General features: G+C 36.4%; 2 protein-coding genes across 3 annotated transcripts; both read left to right on the top strand.

Moving 5' to 3' along the window:
• Window positions 1–1308: 1308 nt before the first annotated feature.
• On the top strand, window positions 1309–5057 carry LOC107727582 (hairy/enhancer-of-split related with YRPW motif protein 2-like). The gene is made up of 5 exons (XM_016537482.1): window positions 1309–1487; window positions 2186–2264; window positions 2366–2449; window positions 2618–2699; window positions 3768–5057. The coding sequence occupies exons 1-5, from the start codon at window positions 1405–1407 to the stop codon at window positions 4424–4426; spliced, it is 987 nt and encodes a 328-aa protein (XP_016392968.1). The 5' UTR covers window positions 1309–1404; the 3' UTR covers window positions 4427–5057.
• Window positions 5058–7288: 2231 nt separating this feature from the next.
• On the top strand, window positions 7289–26153 carry LOC107727680 (peroxisomal targeting signal 2 receptor-like). Of its 2 annotated transcripts, none has more exons than XM_016537635.1 (10): window positions 7289–7635; window positions 7714–7771; window positions 8340–8490; window positions 8582–8659; window positions 8871–8979; window positions 13979–14085; window positions 14723–14836; window positions 16114–16169; window positions 19645–19744; window positions 25237–26153. In XM_016537635.1, exons 1-10 carry the CDS (start codon window positions 7530–7532, stop codon window positions 25300–25302), a joined length of 945 nt encoding a protein of 314 aa, XP_016393121.1. In that variant the 5' UTR covers window positions 7289–7529; the 3' UTR covers window positions 25303–26153. The 2 variants fall into 2 exon arrangements, with proteins under 2 accessions (XP_016393121.1, XP_016393120.1); XM_016537634.1 differs by lacking the exon at window positions 25237–26153 and adding an exon at window positions 21626–21918.
• Window positions 26154–26218: the final 65 nt, after the last annotated feature.

Here is a 26218-nt window from a genome sequence, read left to right as displayed (position 1 = left end):
TTAAATTGGGAATACAACAAATAAACAATGTGAAGAATAGGGTTAAGATCTGCGGCAGCAGTGGTGGGGGTGACGCTCGGCTCGCGGTAACCTCCCAGTGGCAGCGGCCCTGCCGGCCCTCCCTGTGTTCCTGGCCGTCTCTCACATGGTGATTGGGTTTCAGCACAGGGCTTAGAGCTGTGGGAACGAGTCATCACACTGGCGGCCTGCCTGGGAGTCTGTGCTATGCTCCACCAGGGGGAAGACACATGACAAGGGGGGGTTTTGTAAGCCCAAACAATGTGCTGTCTTCACTATTTAACCCAGGAAATTCACTACAGCTGGAGCCTCCAAATAGATGAGAAGCCCATGTGTGAAAGTGTGTCTGTAGATATTCCCGAACAACTTTGAATACTTTTATAATCTTGATATAATCAGTGTTTACTGAAACATTTTAAAGGACTTTCAGTATGTCCACTATATCATATGATGCGCTCATTTTCCCATAAATAAAAAAGTAATGAAAACTTATATTTTACCATTAAAGTGCTGTCTTTATACTTATATTTTACCATTAAAGGGAATTATGTTTGCTTTACATGGTGAGGTTACCCTTAATGATTTACCATCGTTTTTTTGTGTTGTTGTTAACAAGCATTTTCAGACACATGGTTAAAATAAGTTTGTTTTTTTTAAACCTGTAAGTACACATACGCTTTAAACACGTTTTTAACAACCTTTCGAAAACCTAAAAGTAAAAACCGTTTAGCAATGAGCTTAACTACACGATGGCGAACAGAAATCACGTGAGGTAAAACCAACTGAGCTCGATCGTCGTCTGTATTAGACGGTAAATCAAATAAAACAATCTTTGCTTGCTTTTCGCGTTAATATGATACTTAACAAAACAAAATATAACATAAATCGTTAGGTAGATATTTGAAGGGTTAGCCAATGAGCGCTAAACCGATTTGGCACGCGTGAGATGAACTTCAAAAAACTGCTGACAGAAATGTCTTCCTTAAAATCATCAAATAATTCGTACACTACTACTTCGTACTACATTTTGGCAAGCCACTCTGCATCCTCAGCTTAGCCTTGCCAGAAACCCTTTACCTAGATTTCCTGCCTATCTGCACACTATCCAAGCTCTGGCAGGCTCTGAAACACCGTCGCCTTTCTTGTGCAAAGTGTTTCTCACGCTTCTGGGGCCCTCGGGTGCAGAACGCGAGTGCTGAAGCTGGGCAGAGTCAATTATCAGGGGAATGAAGTTTGAGACCTCCATTCGATGGCTCGGGGCGTGTTTTCTTTTTTCGGTGGGTGTTCCCAAAGCAGGACGTGGGCGTGAATGCGAGACTGAGGCTCCAGCGGTTCGTGGGAAAGTCGCTCAGAGGGTTTGGTGACTGTACCTGTGCGCACTGCATCATGAAGCGGCCTTGTGAGGACAGCACGTCCGACAGCGACATGGACGAAACTATTGATGTGGGCAGCGAGAATAACTACTCTGGGTAAGCGTGCATGGGAACCACAGCTTGTTTGCTGTTCTGTTACTGAGGATTCACTTTTAGAAGTTATCTGAAGGTCAGAAATGTCACTGAATCGTGTATCAGAGAAATTTAAGCTTAATATTTTTCATATATAATGACTGTAAACTGATGTATTTAACCTAAATACCGTTAGTAATTTATATACTGTCATGTGACCTAAAAATGTTAATGGGGTAGCATTTAATTCAAGTAATATTATTATTTAATATGACTAAATCAAACTGACTACATTAGATTGTACCAACAATCATTTTTATGGGTTAGATCGAGTAGAAATTGTATTTGCAATTTGTAATTGCATGTTACCATTTTTTAAAGTAATGCTTACATGTTACTAAACATTATTGTGAACTGTTACAGACATTTCTAACTATTTGAGTGTAGGCTACAGCTATTATTGATCTTTTATATTAAGGAATTTTGTTTGTTAATAGCTTAACGTTGAAAGTTATAAAGAAGTGTTAATAATTATCACTGTCAAGCTTTTAACCTAAAATATGTTGTATGTGATAACACAAAAATAACTGGTTTTGTTAGTCAAAAATCAAAAATATAATTTAATATAACTGAATTAAAAAAAAAAGTACTTTTTTTGGTAACATCTATAAACTCTTTATACAGTGCACTGATAAGTTTTCATCCCCCTTTTCCTCCCAAAGTCAAAGCAACGGTTCGTTTATAAGATGTGGCTCACCTACCACAACATCTCAAGTCATGGCTAGAAAGAAGCGGAGAGGGGTAATTCCATACTTTTATACATATATATTTGTTAAAATCTTTTAAATAATTTTTTTAACCACTAATACATTACTCTCTGTTAATTATTCCATATATTGCAGATCATTGAGAAAAGACGAAGGGACCGAATAAATAATAGTTTATCAGAGTTGCGTCGTCTAGTGCCAACAGCATTTGAGAAACAGGTGAGTTCATATTTCTGCTTCAGTCCTTGCATGCTTTATATATATGCATTATGAAAGTATTAGTTCTAATAATAATAATAACTATAATAAATTAAATGTAAGTGGAAGATGATGTTGTCAAAGCTATCATATTAAAAAACCCTCACATATCCTATTGCTTCTCCCAAGGGATCTGCCAAGTTAGAGAAAGCGGAAATATTGCAGATGACAGTGGATCACTTGAAGATGCTCCAGGCCACAGCAGGAAAAGGTAGTCTGCTTGTTATTGGCTCCTGTTTTGCACACCACCTAACGCTGTAGTGAAATTTGAGTACAGAGTTCCCTTTTGACCAGATTAAAGTGGAAATCAATGTTAATGGTAGGATTGAACTCGTGGGAAAGTGCCGGCAGGACAAAAGAAGCACTTCACCCTGGGATTGTGTTTGCTTTCATAAATCCATGGGAGGGGAGTGGGGCCACATTCACAGGCTGCACTGTTGGGGGTTTGTTAGGGCTTTCCAATGAGTGTTAAAACCGAAGCACTGGGGAGACAAAACAAACATACAAACAGGTCAGGTCACAATCCCGGTCTGCTTTAGCTTTAGCCTCTCGAGCACAGTGGGGTTGCATTTGACTCGTCATGATTAAAGCTTCAAATCAAGTCACCTTTATTTATTTAGCGCTTGAATTGTTTCACAGCAGCTTCGTGGTAATAAGTAGGAAAATAACAGAATCAGTGATGCAAACTTGATCAAATATATGATAAATTCAACATCTGCTGAAAAGCAGCTCTACAGAAACAATAATGTCATTAATCAGCTCATCAGTTCAGTGTTAATTAAATTCAGTTCAATAACTGTGAAAAGTTCATCAATTATGAAATGAGTTCAATTCAGCTATAAAGCAGCTCTACACAAGACAATAGTGTCTTTATTTAGCTCGAGTCAGTTCAGTGTTGATTCAGTTTAAATCAATATTAGTGTAAAATGTATCAATTATGAAATGAGTTCAATTCAGCTACAATCAGCTCTATAGAAGACAATAGTGTCATTATTGAGCTCAACTGTTGATTCATAGTTTAATAAAAGTGTCACTATTGTAATTAAATTCAGCTATAAAAGCAGCTCTATAAAAGATAGTAGTGTCATCATTCAGCTCAATTCAGTTCAAGTTTTGTTCTCATCCATTGGTGTCAGTCAAATCGATAATGCAGTATTACTGAATATTAAGTGTCTTTTAAACCCAAATTACATCAGGTGATAGAAATGGAGGGGGAAAAAAAGCTTGGGAGAGAAGCGTGGCATTCACATTTTAATTGTTCTCTCTCTCACTCTCTCAGGATACTTTGATGCTCATTCTCTGGCCATGGACTTCATGAGCATTGGCTTTCGGGAGTGTCTTACTGAAGTGGCGAGGTATTTGAGCTCCGTTGAAGGTCTGGACTCCAGCGACCCCCTCCGTGTCCGCTTGGTTTCTCACCTCAGCAGCTGCGCCTCGCAGAGGGAAGCGGCCGCCATGACCACATCAATGGCCCATCACCAGCAGGCCCTCCACCCGCATCACTGGGCCGCCGCTTTGCATCCCATCCCAGCGGTGTTCCTGCAACAAAGCGGACTTCCGTGCTCAGAGAGTTCCTCTATCAGGCTGTCTGAGGTTCCTCAGAGGAGTGCAGCCCTGTTGACCTCCTCCTTCACCCACAGTGACTCCGCGCTCAGAGCGCCCTCTACTGGCAGCGTCGCTCCTTGCATACCGCCGCTGTCCACCTCGCTGCTTTCGATATCGGCGACCGTTCATGCGGCGGCCGCTGCTGCAGCGGCACAAACCTTCCCTCTAACGTTTCCCGGTGGATTCCCGCTTTTCAGCCCCAGCGTAACGGCATCTTCGGTGGCTTCTTCCTCCGTGAGCCCTTCTGTTTCCACATCCACCACATCCCAACAGAGCAGCGGAAGCAGCGGTAAACCATACCGACCGTGGGGGACTGAAGTGGGAGCGTTTTAAGTGTTGGATTTGCTCTTGTTGCATCTAGACGTCTTCCACACTTTGTACATAAAGGAAAGAAAACAGCTATTGTGCCTGCTTTGGTCAGCACTTTGGGTTTTTTCTTTACACTTGTACACATATGCAACATCAAACATAAGCCAACTTTCTGAGAGGGAAAGAAAGACTGACTTTACACTTCAAGCTGCGTGGAAACCCATAACGATGAAGAGCGATTTTCATTTTTGTAGAAAAAATCAGTTACTGTTTTAACTTCATGTAAAGGACTGTACTGTGCGACAGTGCCTGCATAAACACTGCTAAAATGCTGCATTTGAGATGTATGCTTTGATATTTCTACATAGAAAAAGCATATGTGATTTTCACAAACATACAGTAGCTTTAGAGTAAAACAGAACAGTTTGTTCAAAGACAAACCAAAGGTTTTGCAGATAATCACTAAAGTCAGGTGTGAATCAGTTTTGTAATCTATGATTTAACAATCCAGTTTGTAAATCTGTATATGTGTAAGATTGTAACTAGAGTTTATATTGAAATTAGACAGATGAGTTGGTATGATGCACTTCAATCACTACTGTTTTTTGGGGGGAGACAGGATCTTCTCCACTTTACACAATAGGCCTACTGTATTTTTAAAAAATAACATTCACTAATACTCATATGTGAGATTTTCTACTACTGGAACTTTGTTACCTTTTTAATAACCCTACCATGCTCTGTAAGATGTAACCTTTTTCTATGCAAAAAAGAAAAAAAAACAGATGTCCCTAAAGAAACTGCGTGTTTTTTCATTCTGACACCATAAAACCATCATTCCATTTGCTTTCACCACAACAGATCGTGGAATGTTATGAGAGAAATTAATTGTTTTCCCTTAGCATTATTTGAGTTCTTGAAATTGTATGGTGGAAAAAAATATTTGCGTTCTTTTATGTGTTTTTCTAATAATGCAAAAGAAGCCAATGAAGTGAAACAAACAACTGCAATTATAAGTGCCACTTCTACAGTTATAAATCTGTCGACAAACTTTAAAGTAAGCTACAAACACATTTATTGAATAAAACACACACCAACATTCAACATCGTTACATAATCACCAGCCATTTTAAATGTTCACTTTTGTTTGTAAAAACTTTCATTGCCAAATCTGACACTGCAATGATTTCAATCATCACTGTCAAACATTTTAGATAACCTAAAATATGTTTAATGTGGTAACATCTATGGTTTTGTTGGTCAAAAATATTTAAAAAAGTAATTTTTAAAAGTAACTACAAACAACTTTAAAGTAAGCTAAAAAAGCCATTTTAAATATGTTCACGTTTGCTTATAAAATCTGACAATGCTGAATTTGTTGATGCTGCAGCCTTTTCTAAATAACATTTAAGCAGTTCTCATTTGATGTTTGCTGTTATTCAAAGACAAGGTCCCTCAAGGTCCCCCTTGGTCCCTCAGGGACAGCTCAAGTCAAAACTTATGTAGCTATTCTGGCGGGCGTGAACAAACCGCCGGTCGAACTGCAGTATAGTGCGCCACATGAAAGCACAACAACACCAGTCACTCCTCCCCAAGATGGGTCTTTATGCCGCCCTAATCCAATCCCTTTATGCCAGGGTCTGTTAGACAGATTTACATTAGTAAATCACTGTCACACCATTAAATTCCTTAAGAGAAAACGAATCAGCATTTCCAAGTGAATGGGGATTAAGGCAAACAGCGCCTGCTACCCACCGGCAATCATGGGAAAAGTGTGGGGCCATAAATCCGCCGGTTATCTGCTTTATAGCGGCTGGTTCTCAAGCCGGGCCCCTGCCTTTGAAGTGGCCGTCATATATCAAGGGCGCACATGATCTCCCCAAAACATCACACAGGCAAAGAGTCAGCGGTGTGAACGTGGTCAATAAGCCTGTCAGCTTCATTAGTTTCCACACATGAAAATGGTTTAGCTACTACAAGATGTGTTTCATGCTCCAGACCACAGGATAAACGCAGCATAGATATGATCATAGCTCACATAGATCGTATTCTAGGCTCTAGGGCACAGGATCAGTCATTTTGACTTTTTAGCCTGAACTGTTTGGTATTATCTGTAACATTTAATATACTGAAGAGGATGTATTGAGCATATGAATGTGAATTTTAAGAGAATATATTTGCTTATGCATTGTTTCTAATTGCAAAACATAAAGATTATGATTATGAACTGTCCTCCCACATTTTTAAAATGTGATAACAGCAAATCCATATAGGACAGACAGACAGACAGATACACCGATAGATAGATAGATAGATAGATAGATAGAACATCTAAAAAAGTAACAAAACATACTAATACCAAGGTATTCTTTGACAAAAACTTGAATAGCATGTAAATAATATGGTACATACAAATGGTACATCATTTAATACCATAGTATATATCAAATGATATATAATATAACACTTTACCACCACAGTAACGTTTTGTATAGGAATTATTAACATAAAATAATAATAATAAAAAAAAATCCTCATGTTTTATCTTGATGGCACTACAACGTCAAAATATATTAAATGGTGAGGTGTGAAGTCTGAAAAGACAACAAATGGATCTTCACTAGAGAAATGCTGCCATCTGGTGCGAGATCATTTTAAGCCGCATCTTGTTCTTCATTCAGTCGTTCATTTTTGCAGACTACGTGCAATCAATTAGCATTTTTTAAAATATATTTTCTGCTCTAGTTTCTATTTTATAAAACCACATAGAATAAAAAGGAAAAAAAAATAACACGATACATTATATATTAAACAATCTTCAAGATTGACGTCATCCTCATCTGACCAATCACAGCTTCGCGTTTTTAACGCAGTCAAAACACGGAAGTAAACATCTGGTATACACATGTTTTGCGCTAAATGTAACTACCTTGCAAACGTATTGATTTCCTGATGTAACTTACCGTTGTATTGATGGTTGAGAATTTATCAAGCTTTCGCCGTTGTCGACAAATGTTTGGCGTTTTAACGCGTAATAGGTTATTTATCGTGAATACATTTTTGGTGGACTTTAGAGTCAATAGTGCAATGACCTAGGCGTTACTTCTGCACCGAGTTATTAGAGAGTATGAAGTCGTTTAAATCTCCAGGCCGTCATGGATATGCGGTGGAGATTTCGCCTTTTTTGGCTTCTACGATCGCCTGTGCGTCATCGCAGTATTATGGAATAGCAGGTAATATTTGGAATATTGCATGAACATACATAAATGAAATTGGCATAAATGCCAATGAAAACTCTTCGTGTCTTTTAGGATGTGGGACACTTTTTGTGCTGGAGCAGAGAGAGGCAGATGTTTCACTTGTGAAGAGGTAATTTGTTGGCCTCTTTTAAGACTTCATTTTTTTTTATTATGACATAATACAGTGTTTTTACACACACATATCACACACACACGTGTGTGTGTGAGAGAGAGAGAATAAATAATAAATAAGCGTTCCATTGATGTATAGTCTGTTAGGATAGGACAATATTTGACTGAGATGCAACTATTTTAAAATCTGCAATCTGAGGATGCAAACAAAAAACAAAAAAACATCAAAATATTGAGAAAATCGCCTTTAAAGTTGTCCAAATTAAGTTCTTAGCAATTCACATTACTAATCAAAAATTAAGTTTTTATATATTTACGGTAGGAAATTTACAAAATATCGTAATGGAACATGATCTTTACTTTATATCCTAATGATATTTGGCATAAAAGAAAAATCTATAATTTTGTGGTCCAGGGTTACATATATAATTTTATTTATGTATTTATTTGCAATAAGTAATTAGACTATAGGAGAAAGTTTTTAAGGCCACCGTAGATGCAGGTATGCAGAGGAGATGTGACTGATCATTAAATAGAGGTTGAGTATCTTTTTGTCTCATACACAGTTTTGACTGGAATGATGGGCTCTTCGATGTGACATGGAGTGAGAACAATGAACATGTGCTGGTGACGGGAGGAGGTGATGGATCTTTGCAGATCTGGGACACGGCCCACACGCAAGGTCTTCTGCAGGTGCTGAAAGGGCACACACAAGAGGTGAGTTCACACTCTCAATAGTTCATGTTAAAGCTCCCTGCATTTAGCACTTCATAACTTCTGAACTGCAAAACTTCTGGCCTTGGTGTAGGTGTATTCAGTAGACTGGAGTCAGACACGGGGGGAGAACCTGGTGGTATCGGGATCGTGGGACCACACAGCCAAAGTGGTAAGTGGAGTTTGTTTTAGAAGGTGAATATATGCAGACATTGTTGAAAAATGAGACTTAGTTCAATTCTTAACTAAGGCTAAAAATGCAACTAACCTTTAAAATGAAGATGAAAACTCTTTCTTTCTGTGCACTGGTGATCAGACATACTGTAAATGTTGTTACTTGTTGACATAAAATAAGCTCCATGGTTGTCCTGATTTGCACACAGTGGGATCCGGAGCGATGTCAGTTAGTGAACTCCCTGCAGGGTCATGAGGGTGTCATCTACAGCACAATCTGGTCTCCTCATATCCCAGCATGCTTTGCTTCAGCCTCAGGTAGGAAAATGAGCTGTATCTGTCCTCCCATGAAGTTTGGAAGGATTGCTGCTTTACTTCTGAAAATTACTGTGTTGGGATGCAAATATTAGAGTAGACTACAAATATTAGAGGGTGATCAGACATGTATATCAAGATGGTACCATGTGGCAGACCAAAACAATCAGAATCAGAAAAAGCCTTATTGCCAGGTATGTTTATACACATGAAGAATTAGTTTTGGTGAAAGAAGCTTCCACAGCACAAACAGAATGACTGCGACAAGACACATAATAAAAAGAATAAAAATGTAAATAGACCATGAGTTTTATTTCTAAGAAAAGCATGTACTGATAAAATCTTTGAAAGCAGCTGAAGTCTCTTTGGATATATACTGTGTGTGTTTTAGACTACCAGTCCATTTTACCAGTTCAAGGGTCTTTTTGCTAATTATATTGTGAGGGATGGGAGAGGACAGGAAATTAAGAGGAGAAAAGGGAAAATGGAATTGTGAAACCATGTTATTTTAGTATCACTGAGGTACTGTTATAGTTTTATTAATATTTTGTTGTTATATTTATATATTTTGATATAATTTTAGATAACGTTTTAGATTTTTTTTTTGTCTGTATGCTTTTATACATTTCAGTTTTAGTTATTTTAGTACATCAAGTTACACTTATTGAAAATGAGAAATATTGCTGAGATAAAATAAGTTTAAGGTATTTTTTTTAATTTGTGTAATTTCAGTTTATTTTATTATTTTGCTGTAATATTTGGCTCACTAAAATTGCATCACAGGCACATTTTACACTAGAGAGCAACTAACAAATTACACTAAATATGGAAATACAGTTTGTGTTGACGTGTAGCACCATTTTGGCGAAGATTGAGATTGTATTATATTTTAATTTGGACTAGTAGCCAAATCTTTTAGCAAGCCAAAGGGCATCTGCAAGCTCCAAATATAAATTGACAGATATAATACAATCATTCACCCCATGAGGTCAGCAGCGAGCTACTACCATCCTCTGGAGCTTGCAGATGCCCTTTAATTAAAAATTGTCTTTTAGTTTTGATTGGGGATTTAAATTGAATGTGTTATTTAGTGCAATTAATTAGAAAATAGCACAAAAATTAACACAGTTAATCATGCACTCTGACATGTGCATAAAATCCCTTTTTCTCAAAATAAAAAAAAAAACGTGTGTGATTATTTGTGATTAATATGAATAAGTAATCTGCTTTTTGTTGTAATTAAATAAAATCTTTAATTGACAGAGTAGCCCTAGATACATTTTGTGCTTGGAAACTTTTCAAAAGTGCATTCATGGTAGACATTTCTGCATAATCAGGATTGCATAACATTGGGTGTTTTTTAGATTGTACTCAGAGTCTACACAGTAATCTGTGTGTTTGTACTTGTGTAAGAAGGACTCACAAGGGTCTCACGAGCACACATCTCTCTCAGATCTAGCAGGAATTGGTGACCGCATTACAACTCTAAACACCAGGCTTTGCCTTCAGAACCATCAGAGTTGATCAGCTCCAAACGACTCTGCTGTGATCTTATCAGCAGCACATTGGACCTGCAGTAGCCACTTACTGCTGATCTTAACTCTCAGTGCTTAAACAAATAGTTCACCCAGAAATGAAAATTGTGCCATCATTTATTCACCCTCATATCATTGAAACCCTAACGACTTTCTTTCTTCAGTGTAGCACCAAAGCAGAATTGCATCCCTTTATAATGCATTTTATGCATGAATGCATGACAAGGAGTCAAGGGCCACTTATAGTGCATCAGACAATAATGACTAACTCTGAATGCATATACACACATACAACCCATCTATGGTTCCTTGAGGGATCATGTACAGGATACTCATCCATGTTCCTTTGTATTAATTTCGGCCCTCCTCAGGAGCCGTGGTAAGTATGACACCCTCCTGTGCTGATGGAGGACCCTTTTCTTTTGCTATTATATGTTGACACCATGTGTGTAATGAGATGTGTCTGAAAATCAATACTAAACCCCAGCACCGTGGCAAACGCTGAATGTGATCATGGGAAAAGTGGTTTCTGTGAAATGCTACCTCAGCAAAGATGTTAGATATGCTAGCTTTTCTCATCACAGAAACCTCTTATATAAGCATACAACATAAAGCCAGCATCAGGTTTATGCTTTCCATAAATATGGCAACTTTCCACAGCTTTCCAGCACAGTTTTGATCAGATTTAAGAGGACTGATTGTGGCTTTCTGCAAGCTTTATGTTTATAAATAACCTCTTTCATGTCTCTTCGACATACAAATGCCAAATTGCAGTTTTGTGGGGAAATGTTTCATGATTCTTCTAGCCAGTATTTGCATAGACACTGATGTCAGACAACATGACGTCAAATAATTAAACCACCATAGCGAAAAATATACAGAATTTTCAGGTTCATGCTGTGTTATATAATGTTGATATGGTTGTATGAATATAGAAACAAATATAAATACTAAAATTCTGGTTAGAAACATTGAAAAAATTTAATAAGACATTATCCCATATCCAGGGTCTACATTAAGTAGTAATACACAAAAACACACACATTCAAAAGTAATTGTAAAAAAGGGTCAGTAATTTTATTTCTTTTAAATTTAATCCAGCAACGGCACATTAAATTGATCATAAATGCATTCATAATGTTACAAAATACTTCTAGTTTAATATTTTATAATATATATAAAATATTAATAATATTTTATATATATAAAATGTGTGTGTGTATTTTTTCTATATGAATATATGTAGTGTGTATATACATGCATACATAGATTTTTTTACATTTTTGTCATCTGATGATGTAGTCAACAGGGCCTCCAAGTGCCTCTGTACTTTGAAAAGACAATTTCAGCACCTCCCTTTCTCAGAGATTTCACCTCCTCTCCGCTGTATGCAGTGATAGCAGGAGCCCTGGCTTCTCCGGCTGGGATGCCAGGAAATCTTTCATGCAAGACGCTTACATGCCAACAATCTCAGTAAGAGATCTGTTCCGCAATAATTAAAATAGAAGTGCCTAGAGCAGGCCACATATCAAGGTTATTATTAAACTTGAGCTCATTGAAATATTGACATAATTAATCTTCCTCAAAACCTTCAAACACTTTTTCTCTGAAATCTACAAGCTGCCTCCTACACGTTAAGACCCCTTTTGTCTTCTGTTTTCTGATATGTTCACATCAGCTGGAGTGGTGTAGCTTTGGATTTGAATAAATTATTTTCAGACAGTTAATGGTGACAGGGTTTACTCTTTGTTAGGATTATCATAATTAAAAAAATTTACTATTATATATTTTTATTGTGGATTTTTATATTTTAGTCTGCATCTATGACAAGGGTAAAATAATCAAATCTATACATAAAACCATTTGAAAAGTATCTAAAAAATTATGTAGGCACGAAAGATGCTTAAATCTGTTTGAATTAAAATCATATTAGGGCCCATAGGTGAAATGCAGTCTCTTTGTCCTGATGCTACTATGTTAGCAGAAAATGGAACCATGCTGCAGTATATTGTGATACAAAACCACTCTGTTTATATTTTCCTAGAGTACTTGAAAGTGTTTATATGATAGGCTTAATTTATTGTCACTCCCTGCGGGTCGCATTTCAGAGTGGTTTTTATTTATTCCATCAGTTGCAGATCACCAAATCAATAAGGGTTACAACAGTCACTGGCACAAGCCTCCTGAGATGTAATTAACTAAAGTAGGGCTATTCATTTAAACAACGATCTATTGGATCGTCAAGTAAATGCCACATACTTTAAAGCCATTTTTACGATTGAGAAACTGAGATTCATGTTTTGTATTAATCTTATTTGGACTTTTTTTAAAAATCTTACTGGCATATTTACTCCAGATCTGGTTTATATGCACAGGGACAAGCTAGTCTGTTGTTATTTGAGCTATTATTCATGTCTGTGCCACAAATGGTGCAAGATGAGATGCATAACATCTTTTGGGGTTTTTTCGCAATAGTAATAATGATGCTTAACTTGAAGATGAAATATTAAAGGGATAATCCACCCAAAAGTGAGTTATTCATCCTCATGTCGTTCCAAATCTTTCTCTGTGGAACACGAAAGAAGATATTTAGAAGAATGTTGGTAATTAAACATTTTCCGTTCCTATTGAATTCCATTGTATGGAAAAAAAATTATAATAAAGTGGAAATCAATGGGAATCAAAACTCTTTGGATATCAACATTGGGGTCTAAATACAAAATATCTTTTTTTGTGCTCAGCATAAGAAAGAAATGCATACAGGTTTGGAACGGCATGAGGGTGAGTAAATAATGACGAGTTTTTATTTTTGTATGAACTATCCCTTTAAGTTGGGTCTGTGTGCTTTCCAGATATGCATTAATATGGTTATGCTGTGTTTATCCAGTGCTCACTTAATGCGTTACGTTTCTGCATGATATATAGCTATTTATGGATTTTTTTAGGTTATTCAAAGTGGGACCTGCAGTTTAGGGAACATATGAAAATTTTCCACCAGGTTGTTAATGCTACATTTATGCTTAAATCTATTTAACCAGACTTTGAATACTTATGCACCATATACAGTAGAGAAACCCCCAGTGACTGATTCTTGAGTCTTTTGCTGTTTGTTGATACTGCTAACGTTGCAACATGTAGTGACTTGTAAAAAGTGAATGTCTGGGCCATTTACTGCTTACTCCAGAATAGAAATGCTGTGCTTCGAGAAAAAGGTCAGATAGAAGGCGTAAAAGTGATACGACAAGAGAAATTCCCTGTAGAAATCTGTGGCCTGTGCAGCGTAGACTTCCCTTAGCGCCTTGCCCTGGGTCCATTCATGCTGACTGCAAGTGGCCCTTGAAATGACTCTTATGGTTCAGAGGATTCTGCAGAGAGTGCAGACCGGGAATTTATATGAGAAATTTCGTGGCTTTTTAGAAGATTTAAAAATCTGACACTTGAGATTTGAAACTCGTCTCTGTTGCTAGGGGATGGGACACTGCGAGTGTGGGATGTGAAGGCGGGATCGTGCAGGCTGGCCGTCCCAGCGCACAAGGCTGAAATCCTCAGCTGTGATTGGTGCAAATACGACCAGGTGACTATTTCCTCTATTCAGTTCATTCACTATCTGTGACACAGTTTGTGATACAGTATATAGAAGTGTTTATTGTACTGAACTTTCTCTGAGCACATAAAAAAGGCATTACTCCAGTCTTTAGTGTCACGTGATCCTTCAGAAATCATTCTAATATGCTGATTTGGTGCTCAAGAAACATTTCTTATTATTATGAATGCTGAAAATAGTTGTGCTGCTTAATATTTTTGTGGAAGCATTTTTTTTTAGGATTCTTTGATGAATGGAAGGTTCAAAAGAACAGCATTTATTTGAAATATTTTAAGTATTTTGTAACATTATAAATGTCTTTACTGTCACTTTTCATAAGTGTGTCCTTGCTGAAAAAAGTTTTAATTTCTTAATATCTTACAGTCTCAGAATTTTGAGTGAATTATAAGTATTTTGATAGAAATTGTAATTTAATTTTTTTTTATGTATTTCTGAGATAACCGTATGCCACTGATTTAAGCATGTATCATAGTGCCGTGTGTGTCATGTGACCAACAATCTACCATACTGCTTCTATTAAATATATATGCAGTATATGCAAGATAGAGTATATAGTGCACAATAGTATTTCATTCCATTCACATTGTTATTCCTCTCATGTTCTCAGAATATTCTGGTCACTGGAGCCGTAGATTGCAGTCTCAGAGTGTGGGACCTACGTAACGTCCGACATCCTGTAGCTCAAATGATGGGCCATTCCTACGCCATCCGTAGAGTAAAGGTATTGTAGTTAGATTGTCAACTTATTTCTGTTATTCTAGTTTAAAAGCTGGCCTCATTTATTCACAGAAGTGTGTCTTAATGAAATTTGAAAGGTCATGCAAACAATGTGTAAAGGGGGCCATAGTGAGAAATCATAACAGTTCAAAATATTGGAGTTGGATGAAGGGTAAAGACTACAGCTGCCATTCAGTGTCACATTAGTTTGTTCATTGCTTTGATTAATTTAACAAGTCTGTTGAACATTAATGAGGCATGCAGCAGTGTCTGTCTGTGTAAAACTCACAGCGTATTTCTGTACAGTATGTGACAGCTATGGATTTTCGTATATAAACAGATTATCTTTAGGGATCTGTTAAATTGAGTTGGAGAAAATGTGAGCGCTTGAGTGTCCAAACACTTAGCAATTATGTAGATTACAGAGATCAGTGCACTTGACCAATCCACTGTCAAACCTGTGCCCAAAACATACACAAATGCTCACACGAGGAAGCTTGTACCTCCAAATGGAGCTATGGGAATAAAACCCGCTTCAGCTGGGTCAGGGTGAAATCACAAGCTGTTTCAAGTTAATGGTTTTGCTCTCAGCTTTCAGATAATGTAGAAAAAATAGCATGTGTGAAATAAGGAGCTATGAACAGTTTATTGCACTGGGAATACAGGAGGGCTGTGAAGCATGAGATTGTGTGTTCCTGAATGTAATGATGTCAAACAGCTTTGAAATGAACACTGTTTATTCTTATTATATGAGTAGTATGTCTTCTTATACTGTATCGGTGATAAAGAGGTCTATTGTCTTTCTCATTTACTGTTCTACAAAAACTCTTCCTGTAGGGTCATGATAATATTGGTGATGTCATAATTCAGCTGATATCATTAAAACACTCCGGCAGACGGAGAGTTAATCAATAAAAACATGTAGATCTCAAAGATCTCATTTTAAAGTTCATCACATTATTTTAGCTTGCTAACAAGTAAAGATTTTGCCTGATGGAATTGATGTAAAAATTGAAATTCATTTGAACTATTCATACTAAAGTCTGATTGCAAAAAAAAAAAAGTCAGATATATCCAGTATATATTTAAACTGGTTCGTCATCTAAAATGATGAAAGGATTTGGGCCACATTCAGCTGCAGTGTAAATATAGCCTATATGCTAGGTTCCGTTTTAAAGCAGTGTTCATTGATAAAGATGCCAGCATGTTCATCAATTAATTTTTTTTTCCTTCAGCAGCCACTGTATATTAATTCCTCTTTTATTTGTTTGTCATTTCTAGTTCTGCCCATTTTATAAGACAGTCCTAGCATCCTGCTCATATGATTTCACAGTCAGGTAAGCCACATTTTTGACCACAGATGCATCTGTCACATTTAATCATTAAATAGCAAATTATAAACTAAATTCAGATTAAGCAACATCACATGAGCAGCAGTGCAGTTCTTCTGAATATCAGCACAACAGCATGGTTACAGTTGTGCCATTTCTTTTATACTGTTCTGTAAATAAGAAGGTAATCAAAAATTGTCCAGTTAAACTAGGGGACCGGAAATAACTGTTGACAAATTGTATAGGATAAAATTGTTTACTGAAACAATTCGTCTTCCATTAGAAATCCAGTAGGATTTCACATTTTTAAAGACCTCCCTGCATTGTCTAAATCTGCTCATTCATGTTGAGGGCAGATGATCTTTCTTAGTGACCTTTGAATGAATGGTAAATACTGCATTGCTGGCACGTTACCAGAAGAACTGATGCTTTTGCCATCAAGTGGGGTTGTAAAACCCATTGATCTCATTTCAGGGTAGACTGGTTTATTTCCTTTTGCAGCGAATGCATTCTCTTAGTGCATGGTTGTTTTTATCGAGCGTGGAGCTCATTTTTGCATTGGGGGAATGATCTTTAAAAGGGCTGTCAAGGACATATCAGCAAAAATCACAGTAGTAAAGCAAAAGCCAATTTTTGGCTTTATTTTTTCCAAGCTTGCTGCCTAGTTGCTGTCATTTGATAAAGGAGCCACATTTTTCCCATAGATTTTATGCAAATATACTCTAGAAGTCTTAAAAACCTTTAATTGTGATTAACTGTAAAATACATTTTTAGGCTTTTGAAGAACACACAAATTGTACTGTAGTTAACTGTAGTCTTTAGCATGCCTTTTTCTACTGCCAGACACCTAGTAATGTTCTCACAAGTGAAGCTCTGACACATAATTTAAATTAGATAACTTTTTGTATGTAGAAATTAAGTTATAACAAATACACTGCTACTCATTTATGTGTTTGTACAAAGAGACATGTGACTGACAGTATGTCGATAAAGCTGAACCTGGAACATTTCTTTAAAACTGAAGTTAGTCTATTGAATAGTGATCGACCGATATTGATTTTTTTTTATAACCGATACCGATACCAATTATTTGCATGTTTATGTGCCCGATAACCGATATGCAGAACCGATATTTATTTACTGTTATAAAGTAAATAAATGACTGAGTGAAGTAAGAACATACCAATATGAAAGCGGCTTCACGAGACTAATGATGAGCAAATATACATCAGAGAGAGAATTAAATTCAGCGCTTTTATTTCCAACATGCGTATATCCGATTATGGTAAAATGCTAAAATATCGGTAAATCGATATATCGGTCGATCTCTACTATTGAACTCCTACAAACAGGTCAAATGGGAACACCGTTATAATTGATAAAGGGATGGATAGTTGTTTTTCTTAAAGAGTGACAACAGGTCTTTGCCTTGGCTGTTGGAGAAAGATTACAGAGAGTACTTTATCTGGGTTGACAGGCTTTTAAAATGAGAATTGACTCTCATATTGAGCAGTGGTTGCCACAAGTGGTCTTATTAGAGGTGAGCTTGATTTTCCTTCCGATGCTGCTTGTCACCTTATTGTTTAAACGTTATCTGTTTATCTAAGCCTGGAGGCGTTTGTCACTAAATGCGCCAGCTAATCAGTTCTTGGATAAACACTGTGAGTTTGTGCACTACGATAAACCCAGATCCCTATAAAAAAAAAAAGAGAAAGACACATTTATTATATTGTTCATACTTCCAAAAAGCTAATGTAGTGGTAATAAATGTGAGATTATGTATTTATTTTTATATTATATATTTTTAATATTTTTATTTAAATGGACTGACAGTAATCATTGACTAAAAGTTGTAGGCATGTCCAACTTTATGCAAATGAGTAAAACACATTATGACGACTATCAATGGGAGTGAAGACCATAAGCAATTTTTATACAAAATAATGCAATTTATATATAATATAGTGCATTTTATGCACAAAGAATGATATCTCATTTTTAACCTGCAATGCATCTAATTTATGACAAGTCCTTAACAAGTCCTTAAGAAGTGCACAAGGAGCCGGTAATATTACTGTACCTTAGTAACCCTAGCAGAAGTTCTTTTTTTATATTTGTTCAACTTTCAGTTTGTTGTCGTTCTCTCAGTTCATTTAGCATGAATTATAGCCAATTAGCTTTAGAACTAGTATTTGCGGTTTTGCTTTCATAGAAATCAGTTCTATTGATTACAGGAAATTTGCTGTTTGAACAGGACAGGACAGATGAAGGTGCTATCTAATTCGTTTTACCTTCAGAGTAAACTGTGATAATACCAACCGCGAGGTAATTACCAGAAATGATTTCCACAGGAAGAACGGATCAACGTGAATCTTTTTTGTTCCCTTTGCGGTAAAGAGAAAATGGTGTTTATTTAAAAACAAAGCCTTTTTAAAGGATTTACGTTCAAAAGAACATGTGAGCCACCTGCTGCCACACACACACACACACACACACACACTTAGCTGTTTACTTAACCCAGTCTATGCAGTCGCTCTTTCAGATCTGTCAGGTCTCGTTTACAGCAGATAAGGTTTCCTCTTTCATACATAACAGCTGGCTTTTCTGAGTTGCTATGACGGCACGTACATGGTAGTGCGGTACAGAAGGAAAATTAAGTCTTTCTCTGTGTTATTTAACAACTAATTAGGCAGGGATATTGATTTTTCTATATTATTCTTTGCTTTGTGTAAGGAGCTTTCCTTCTTTATTTAAATTATGACAGTTTGTTTAGGTTGATGCATTGCTTTAAATGAAGTATGGCAGACATCAGTGATTCTGTTGGTTGTATATGTATCTCACAAAATAAATTTCACATAAATGCATGCACAAATTGACAACTGCATATATCAGGTGCAGTATAGTGTTGACGGTGAATTTCTCTCAGTATCTGCAATTTCAAAAAACATTTGCCAAAATATTGTATTTTAATTGTTATGTGGTTTGTGCACATTTTTTCACATTTTCTGTGCTTATTGTTGGCAAAAATTGTGTGAGTTTAGTAATTTGGCACAAGTTTATCTTATTACATTGTGGTTTTGCACCATTTGTACTGAATGAGTGATGTTTGGTGCCCTGTTTTAGTGCCCTCTGAACCTTTAACACACATCCAGCATATTGATGCCACACTGGTGATTTATTTAAACATCTCTTTCTAAAGACATCCACACCCTGAGCAGCTGTCGTCCCACTGTGCTTATAAATAATATCCTTCACTTCTACTCTATGGCAATGTTAGTATTAATGCCTGCCTAATGTTTTCCTATAGACAGGGAGTTTTGTTCTTTTTTTTTCGGAGAGGTGATTTAATTACATTTGCTGACTGGATCAGTCAGGGCCTAGTGAGCCAGGGCTGCGTCAGTGCTTTGAGCCGCTGCCCCATCAGAGAAGACAAACGGCCGTTCAATTAGCATGATTGCCTTTTGCTGCTCTGCGTCCACAGATTCTGGGACTACTCCAAGAACCAGCCGCTGCTGGAGACACTGGAGCACCACTCAGAGTTTGTGTGTGGCCTGGATTTCAACCTGCACATCCCTAACCAGGTAATCTCACCAAAACACAGTGCTGTGGGTCACACCTATTGACTTCAGCTGAAAATAACAATATGAAATGTGGCCTACTGACTGGCAGTGGTGGACAGTAACGGAGTAGTTTTATTTTGTTATTGTACTTAAGTAAATTTTTCAAGTATCTGTACTTTACTGGAGTAGTTTTATTTTGAGTAACTTTTACTTTTACTTCACTACATTCCAAAGCATAAGATCGTACTTTTTACTTCACTACATTTCATAAAACATATCGTTACTCCTTATAATATATCACGTGCTCCGAGACGCAGAAGCGGTGTCTGATTCAAGAACAAACTGATTCTTTTCAATGAACCTTTTAAATCGGTTCGCAAATCGCACCAAACGATTCATTAACGAATTAGAATGAACCGATTGCAGCTGTTCTCGAGTCGACAACTCACTGATTCAAATGAACCATTTAGTGCGAGTCTCCAGTGAACATCACTCTCGTCAATGTAGTCCATATCAACAACAAAAATATATCTTGACTCCATATAGTGGTTATTTTGGGAAAATCCCAGGTATTTTGAGCAGTAGGATTATAAAAAATATGTGCTAATATAAATTTAAATTAAGTAGCCTATATAAAATTGCAAAATGAATCTATCTATCAGTACTTTTTTACTTAAGTACATAAAAAATTTAGTACTTTTGTACTTTCACTCGAGTAAAATTGAAAAAGGAGTACTTTTACTTTTACTGGAGTAATATTTTATTATATGTATCCGTACTTTTACTCAAGTACTTGATTTGTGTACTTCGTCCACCACTGCTGACTGGTCAGTGAATGTGCAGTTTAGCTCCCAGTTCTTTTCCACCACATCCTGCCACTTCCTCCCATGCTGTCCTTTCAATAAAGTGGCACAAAGGAAATTAATATTAGGAGAAAACAATGTAGTAGTTTTCAATAGTGGAGCAAAAATAACTCCAAGCAACCTTTTTATTTAAGAAAAGCCGGTGTTATTCAAGTATGAGAGTATTTAGGTAGAATGTTTTAATAGCTTTACTTCAATAGTAAAAAATAGCACAAAAAAATGCTATGTGCATTTTAAAGTTGATGACCCAAATTAAAAGTTTCCTTTGAGTTTTCAAGTGATTCATTGAAATTGACAGTTTGAACTGATTCACAGAAATGAATTGAACTGGACTTATAAATCAGTTCAAGCTGTCCGTTTGAGTCAGTATTATGCATTATGTTAGTATCATAGAGGCACTATACTTATAGTTAATTTAAGTTTTTATTAGTTTTTATTTTTATATTTTTCATTTTAATTTAAAAGTTTTAGTAAAATCTTTCATTCTTATTCTTATTCGATTTTTTTAATATGTCTATATAGTTTTTATTAACTTTTATTTCATTTTAGTAGTCCCACATCACTACATACACTAAATGAAAATGAGAAATGTTTCCTTGGCAGCGATCTAAAATAACATGTTTTTACTTAATTTTATTTTATTTCTGATGTTTATTTTATTTTAAGTTATGCATTTTTTTAATGGTTTTAGTTTTAATTAACTATAATATCCCTGCAGTGATTTATTAAATATTGCTGATATATATATATATATATTTTTTTACTTTTTCAGTTTAACTACTTGAATCTCCCATGTGTTTGTTTGAAATTAAGGTAGTTCTGATTGGGCAAAAATCAACCTTTTTAGCTATTTCAAAGCAAATGCATAAATATAAGTTATATATCAAATATTGCCAAAATATTGATATATAATTGTGCTATGCTATATCATCCATTCTTACTTCTGTGATTTTTATTTATTTAAATGACATCTGTTCTGATGGACCAGTGGCTCATAATTGAGAAACTTAAATCAATATTTCTATGACTCCATCTGCAGCTATTAATTTTGGTTAACCCTCACTGTACGGTCTGGTCTGTTGACCTCACTTCACCTCTGATGTCTGTCTGTTGCTCAAAACAGTCATCTGCAGATAGGTGGCATGCCTTGTTCATAGAGCGTGTACAAGGAACCGGTCACGTACAGCAACAGAGCACTCAGCTCATTGTCCCCAGGGGAGCCGGTCCTGTCTGACACCAGCACTCACAGTGATGAAGAAAAGTCAGAGCAGTCAATGAGCCATCCCATCACTGAGCTGACAGGAGACGTCTGCAGCAAACCCCTCAGCTCCATTGTGCCACTGTGCCATTTTTCTGAGATTTAGCTTTGAATACCTTGCAACCTGTAGGTCACCTCAGGTCCTGAAGCCTGTGAATATGAAGCTCTTCTGTTCTGACTGTTTATGTGGAGCGTGATGGGTTTTATTTGATTTCAGTGAATTAATACATTTTATGCAGTCAAGGGAAATAAGTTATGATTTAATTTAAAGCAGAACTGAAAAGGAAACTGTTATATAGCTAACTGAAAATACACTGTGTCACCCAGTATTTGCATATGCAGTGTATTTTTGTGTTTACTAGAATATTGTGTCAAAAGTTTGGAGTCCGTAAAGTGTAATGTTTTATTTAAAGAAAGAAATAATATATTTATTACATAAGAATGCTTTTTCATATAAATTCTGTTCTTTTGAACTTTGTATTCTTCAAAGAATCATGAAAAATGTTTTACCCTTTCCACAAAAAATATTACATGGCACAACTGTTTTCAACATTATTAATAAGAAATGTTTCTTGAGCACCACATCACGGAAGACTGGAGTATATATTATTATATATATAATATATGTATAAATATATATGTAAATTTTCTACCGTAAATATATCAAAACTTAATTTTTGATTAGTAATATGCTTTGCTAAGAACTTCATTTGGACAACTTTAAAGGCGATTTTCTCAATATTTAGATTTTTTTGCACCCTCAGATTCCAGATTTTCAAAAAGTTGAATCTCAGCCGAATATTGTCATAACCTAACAAACTATACATCGATGGAAAGCTTATTTATTCAGCTTTCGGATGATGTATAAATCTCAATTTTAAAAAAAATTGACCCTTATAACCGTTTTTGTGGTCCAGGGTCACATATAATATAAATATAATAAAGTGAATAAATAAGTGTTATTTTATATTTGATTGCTTAATTTTTGTAGATTTTCATCACTATCCACTGGTTTGAGCTTCTGTTTCAAACCCTTTAGATTTCTTCTTGCGTTCTCAAAGCATCCTGAACTTTTTTGCTGAAATTATTTATATTGTTTGCAGGGTATAATTACTCCATTCAACTTTTTCAAGGCTTTGCCATTACCTTCACATCTCATTTTGAAAATGTAGAGTTTCCTGTCAATCAGAATGCTAATTTGGCAAGCTTTTAAGCTCACTTAGATGTCTTGTCCATTTCAGAGTATTTTGTAAGTCTCTTAGAAGACGTGATGTGTCTCTTAAACTAATAGTGCTCAACCAGAAAAATCTCAAAAAATAGGCCGCAGTGTGTCAGAGCCAAATTACAGGATTGGAAAAATGATGTATGTATGGATTCTCTCTTATTGTTAGTTCTGCATGGGGTGTAAGTGCAGCTGTTGGCAGGCTGCAGGTGGTGTGGGTTGTTCCTGCAAGGCGAGGGCAAGAACTGTGAAGTGCTTTTTCTACCGCAGTCTCCCTGTTCGCTGCCAACCGTACACACAACCGTACACACATACACACCTTGTGCTACTCGTACTCGCTGTCAAGGCCAATATTCAAGCCCACAACTCACCCTGAGCCATTGTCAAATACACATTTTAGAGTCGAGGGGGATCTAACACCACCAATGTCGTTTATTGTCTAAGTGGATACGATTATAGGTCGATTTTGACTATTCCTAACAGACGACGGATCAGTCTAAAAACTTCTTTTTTACCCTTTCGGTTTGATTGATCACCTCCGCTCAGGTTTGCGCACATGCTGAACATCTGTACAGTCATTATGCCTTTGAACAAAGTGAAGTCTTCAAATGCGGTAATTATACTGTAACCGGTTGTTGAGAAAAAGCCCAGCTCCGACTTCATCTACACCCACAGCAGGTGATGCATCATACCTTTACACTTTTTTGACAAGAACCTAAAACGTATCTCTCAAAAGAGGACATGTATTGTGTGTTCTTAACAGATATTGTTCCTCAGATGAGCAGAGCGGAATCACATTCTTGTTCTCTTGCCTCCAGTTATATTGAGCGTTGTGTTATCAGCTGACCACCCGTTCACTCCTCGCTCCTGCTCTCTGCATCTGTTTCTTCTGCACTGTTGCCCGCTCACTGGCACTCAGTCTCTGTTGTGCGTTTTGCAGTCAAGTAATTAATGAAAGACTTTTTCTCCCTCAATGGGTGAGTCACAGGCTTTTTGCTAGAGCGCTCTGGAGTAATGAGATATGGAGAAAAGGACTGTAATAAAGAGGAGTGGAACATCACTATATCACTTTCACATTGAGTTGAATTTTGTCTGTTAGGACAAACTGTGCCTTTGAAATTCTATTAATAGGAATATGGACATGAACAGACTTGTGTATAGTCCATATATTATTTTGAAAGAATTGTATTGTTTAAGCCAAGCAAAGATTGGGGCTTTCTTATAGAGAGTTTTTTACTTCCAAATGTTGCATTTATTTCAATATGTTGTTTGCCATTTCATTAATTAATTGTGAATTTCACTAGAAATTTAAGAGTGAAAATTGTTTTGTATTACTATTACAAATTATAATGAGAAGAATATAACAAAAGTACATTGTTAACTGTACATGGTACGGTAGCATTTAATGTCCTTGCACAGGCAAAAAGATATGCTTTAAAAAGTCTTTGAAGCGGCATCAAAAGAAACAAACAATTCGTTGGCTGAACATCATTATTGTGTATTTCAGTAAAGCAGCACATGCATAAAAAATCTCTTTGGTTTCCAATATCAAGGGTGCACTCTCAGCGCTGCAGACCCGTGGGGATTTCTTTCTTTACTTTTTTTTCTGACTTGACCCTTGTGGTGACACTAAGCTTTGTGCTTTACATGAACTTGGTAGATTTATTAATGGCGTTTTGAATTTTAATGGCATTAACTTAATAGTAACATTAAAAAATAGTAAAATATCTTACTAATGATTAAAGTAAAATAATTGCATACTGTATGTATCCAGTCAGTGGTGGAACTTTTTAGCTTTGTCATTCTTTCCAGTCAGGCAAGAAGTTTGCAGATAGGTCATTAACTAATTATTCATAGAAAATGTTCCATAAAGTGCATCTTTTTATTTATTTTTTTATTCCAAAAGATATCAAATTTTAGTTTATGTCCATTTTGTTGTTGTTTGCATACTGTACTTTTTAAATCAAATTTTTATCCATTTTATCAAGATATGACCCTTTTAAACTGATGGGCTTGTAACCAGTTGGGTGGTATCATGCAGCATCCAGCTACAGACAGTGTTTAAGCTTGTCTGACCCAAAGCTGTTAATGTCCATATCTAACTATCATATTTTTCTACCTCAATCACGTGGATGCAGTTTTAATCGTGTGACTGTGGCCTTCTTCACAGGTTGTGGACTGCTCTTGGGATGAGACTGTAAAAGTCTTCACCCCTTCATGCCTGGCTGCCCTATAGGAGGTTGGTGCACCATGGAAAGATGTTGCCGCAAAGCACAGGGGAGCCAATCACAGGTGCAGAGTTTGCCAAGATTTCACTGCGGATTTCCTAATGACGCTATTAAAGGAGAACCCGTGGGATGCATCAGGAGCATTGCGTCAGGAGCACTGTACAGATGAGGGGCAATCTCATGCTGTCACTGAGTGTAAAAACAGAGTGTGAAGTTATTATAGGGTTTCTTAAGTGTATAATCAAACTAAAAGTTTACCTTAAAGGGATAGTTCACCCAAAAATGAAAATTATGTCATTAATTACTCACCCTCATGTCATTCCAAACCCGTAACACCTTCGTTCATCTTCGGAACAGAAATTAAGGACAACGGTAAAACGTAGTAAGGACGATGGTAAAACAGTCCATGTGACATCAGTGGTTCAACTGTAATTTTATGAAGCTTCAAGAATACTTCTTGTGCACAAAAACAAAAATAATGACTTTATTCAACAGTCCTTCTCCTCGAAATCACGTCTTCCGCCATTATCGAGAGTACCTCGGCATAAACATAAACAACGCATACGCGTGATGCTGATGACGTAGAACACACATGCGCTGAGCCTTGTTTACGTGTAGAGGAATGCGTTGTGGTACTCTCGATAATGGTGGAATACATGATTTGGAGGACAAGAATTATTAAATAAAGTCGTTACTTTGCGCACAAAAAGTATTGTCATAGCTTCTTAAAATTACAGTTGAACCACTGATGGACTATTTTATCGATGTCCTTACTACGTTATGGTCTGGGAAAATTTCAGTTATACATTGCTGTCTATGCAGGGTCAGAAAGCTCTTGTATTTCATCAAAAATATCTTAATTTGTGTTCCGAAGAGCCTTATGGGTTTTGAAGGACATGAGGGTGAGTAATTAATGACAGAATT

This window comes from Sinocyclocheilus rhinocerous, unplaced genomic scaffold (genome assembly GCF_001515625.1).
Source record: "Sinocyclocheilus rhinocerous isolate Xijiao unplaced genomic scaffold, SAMN03320098_v1.1 scaffold185, whole genome shotgun sequence".
NCBI classification, from domain to species: domain Eukaryota; kingdom Metazoa; phylum Chordata; class Actinopteri; order Cypriniformes; family Cyprinidae; genus Sinocyclocheilus; species Sinocyclocheilus rhinocerous.
This window is presented reverse-complemented; position numbering and strand designations above follow the sequence as displayed.

What these genes read in the sequence shown, in the direction of transcription:
- LOC107727582 (XM_016537482.1), top strand. Translation starts at nt 1,405, where the DNA reads ATGAAGCGGCCTTGTGAGGACAGCACGTCCGACAGCGACATGGACGAA. An exon ending in CAACAGCATTTGAGAAACAG is followed by an intron (nt 2,450 to 2,617) that starts GTGAGTTCATAT and finishes GCTTCTCCCAAG; the next exon opens with GGATCTGCCAAGTTAGAGAA. An exon ending in CCAGGCCACAGCAGGAAAAG is followed by an intron (nt 2,700 to 3,767) that starts GTAGTCTGCTTG and finishes TCACTCTCTCAG; the next exon opens with GATACTTTGATGCTCATTCT.
- LOC107727680 (XM_016537634.1), top strand. Translation starts at nt 7,530, where the DNA reads ATGAAGTCGTTTAAATCTCCAGGCCGTCATGGATATGCGGTGGAGATT. An exon ending in GGGACCACACAGCCAAAGTG is followed by an intron (nt 8,660 to 8,870) that starts GTAAGTGGAGTT and finishes ATTTGCACACAG; the next exon opens with TGGGATCCGGAGCGATGTCA. An exon ending in ACGCCATCCGTAGAGTAAAG is followed by an intron (nt 14,837 to 16,113) that starts GTATTGTAGTTA and finishes TGTCATTTCTAG; the next exon opens with TTCTGCCCATTTTATAAGAC.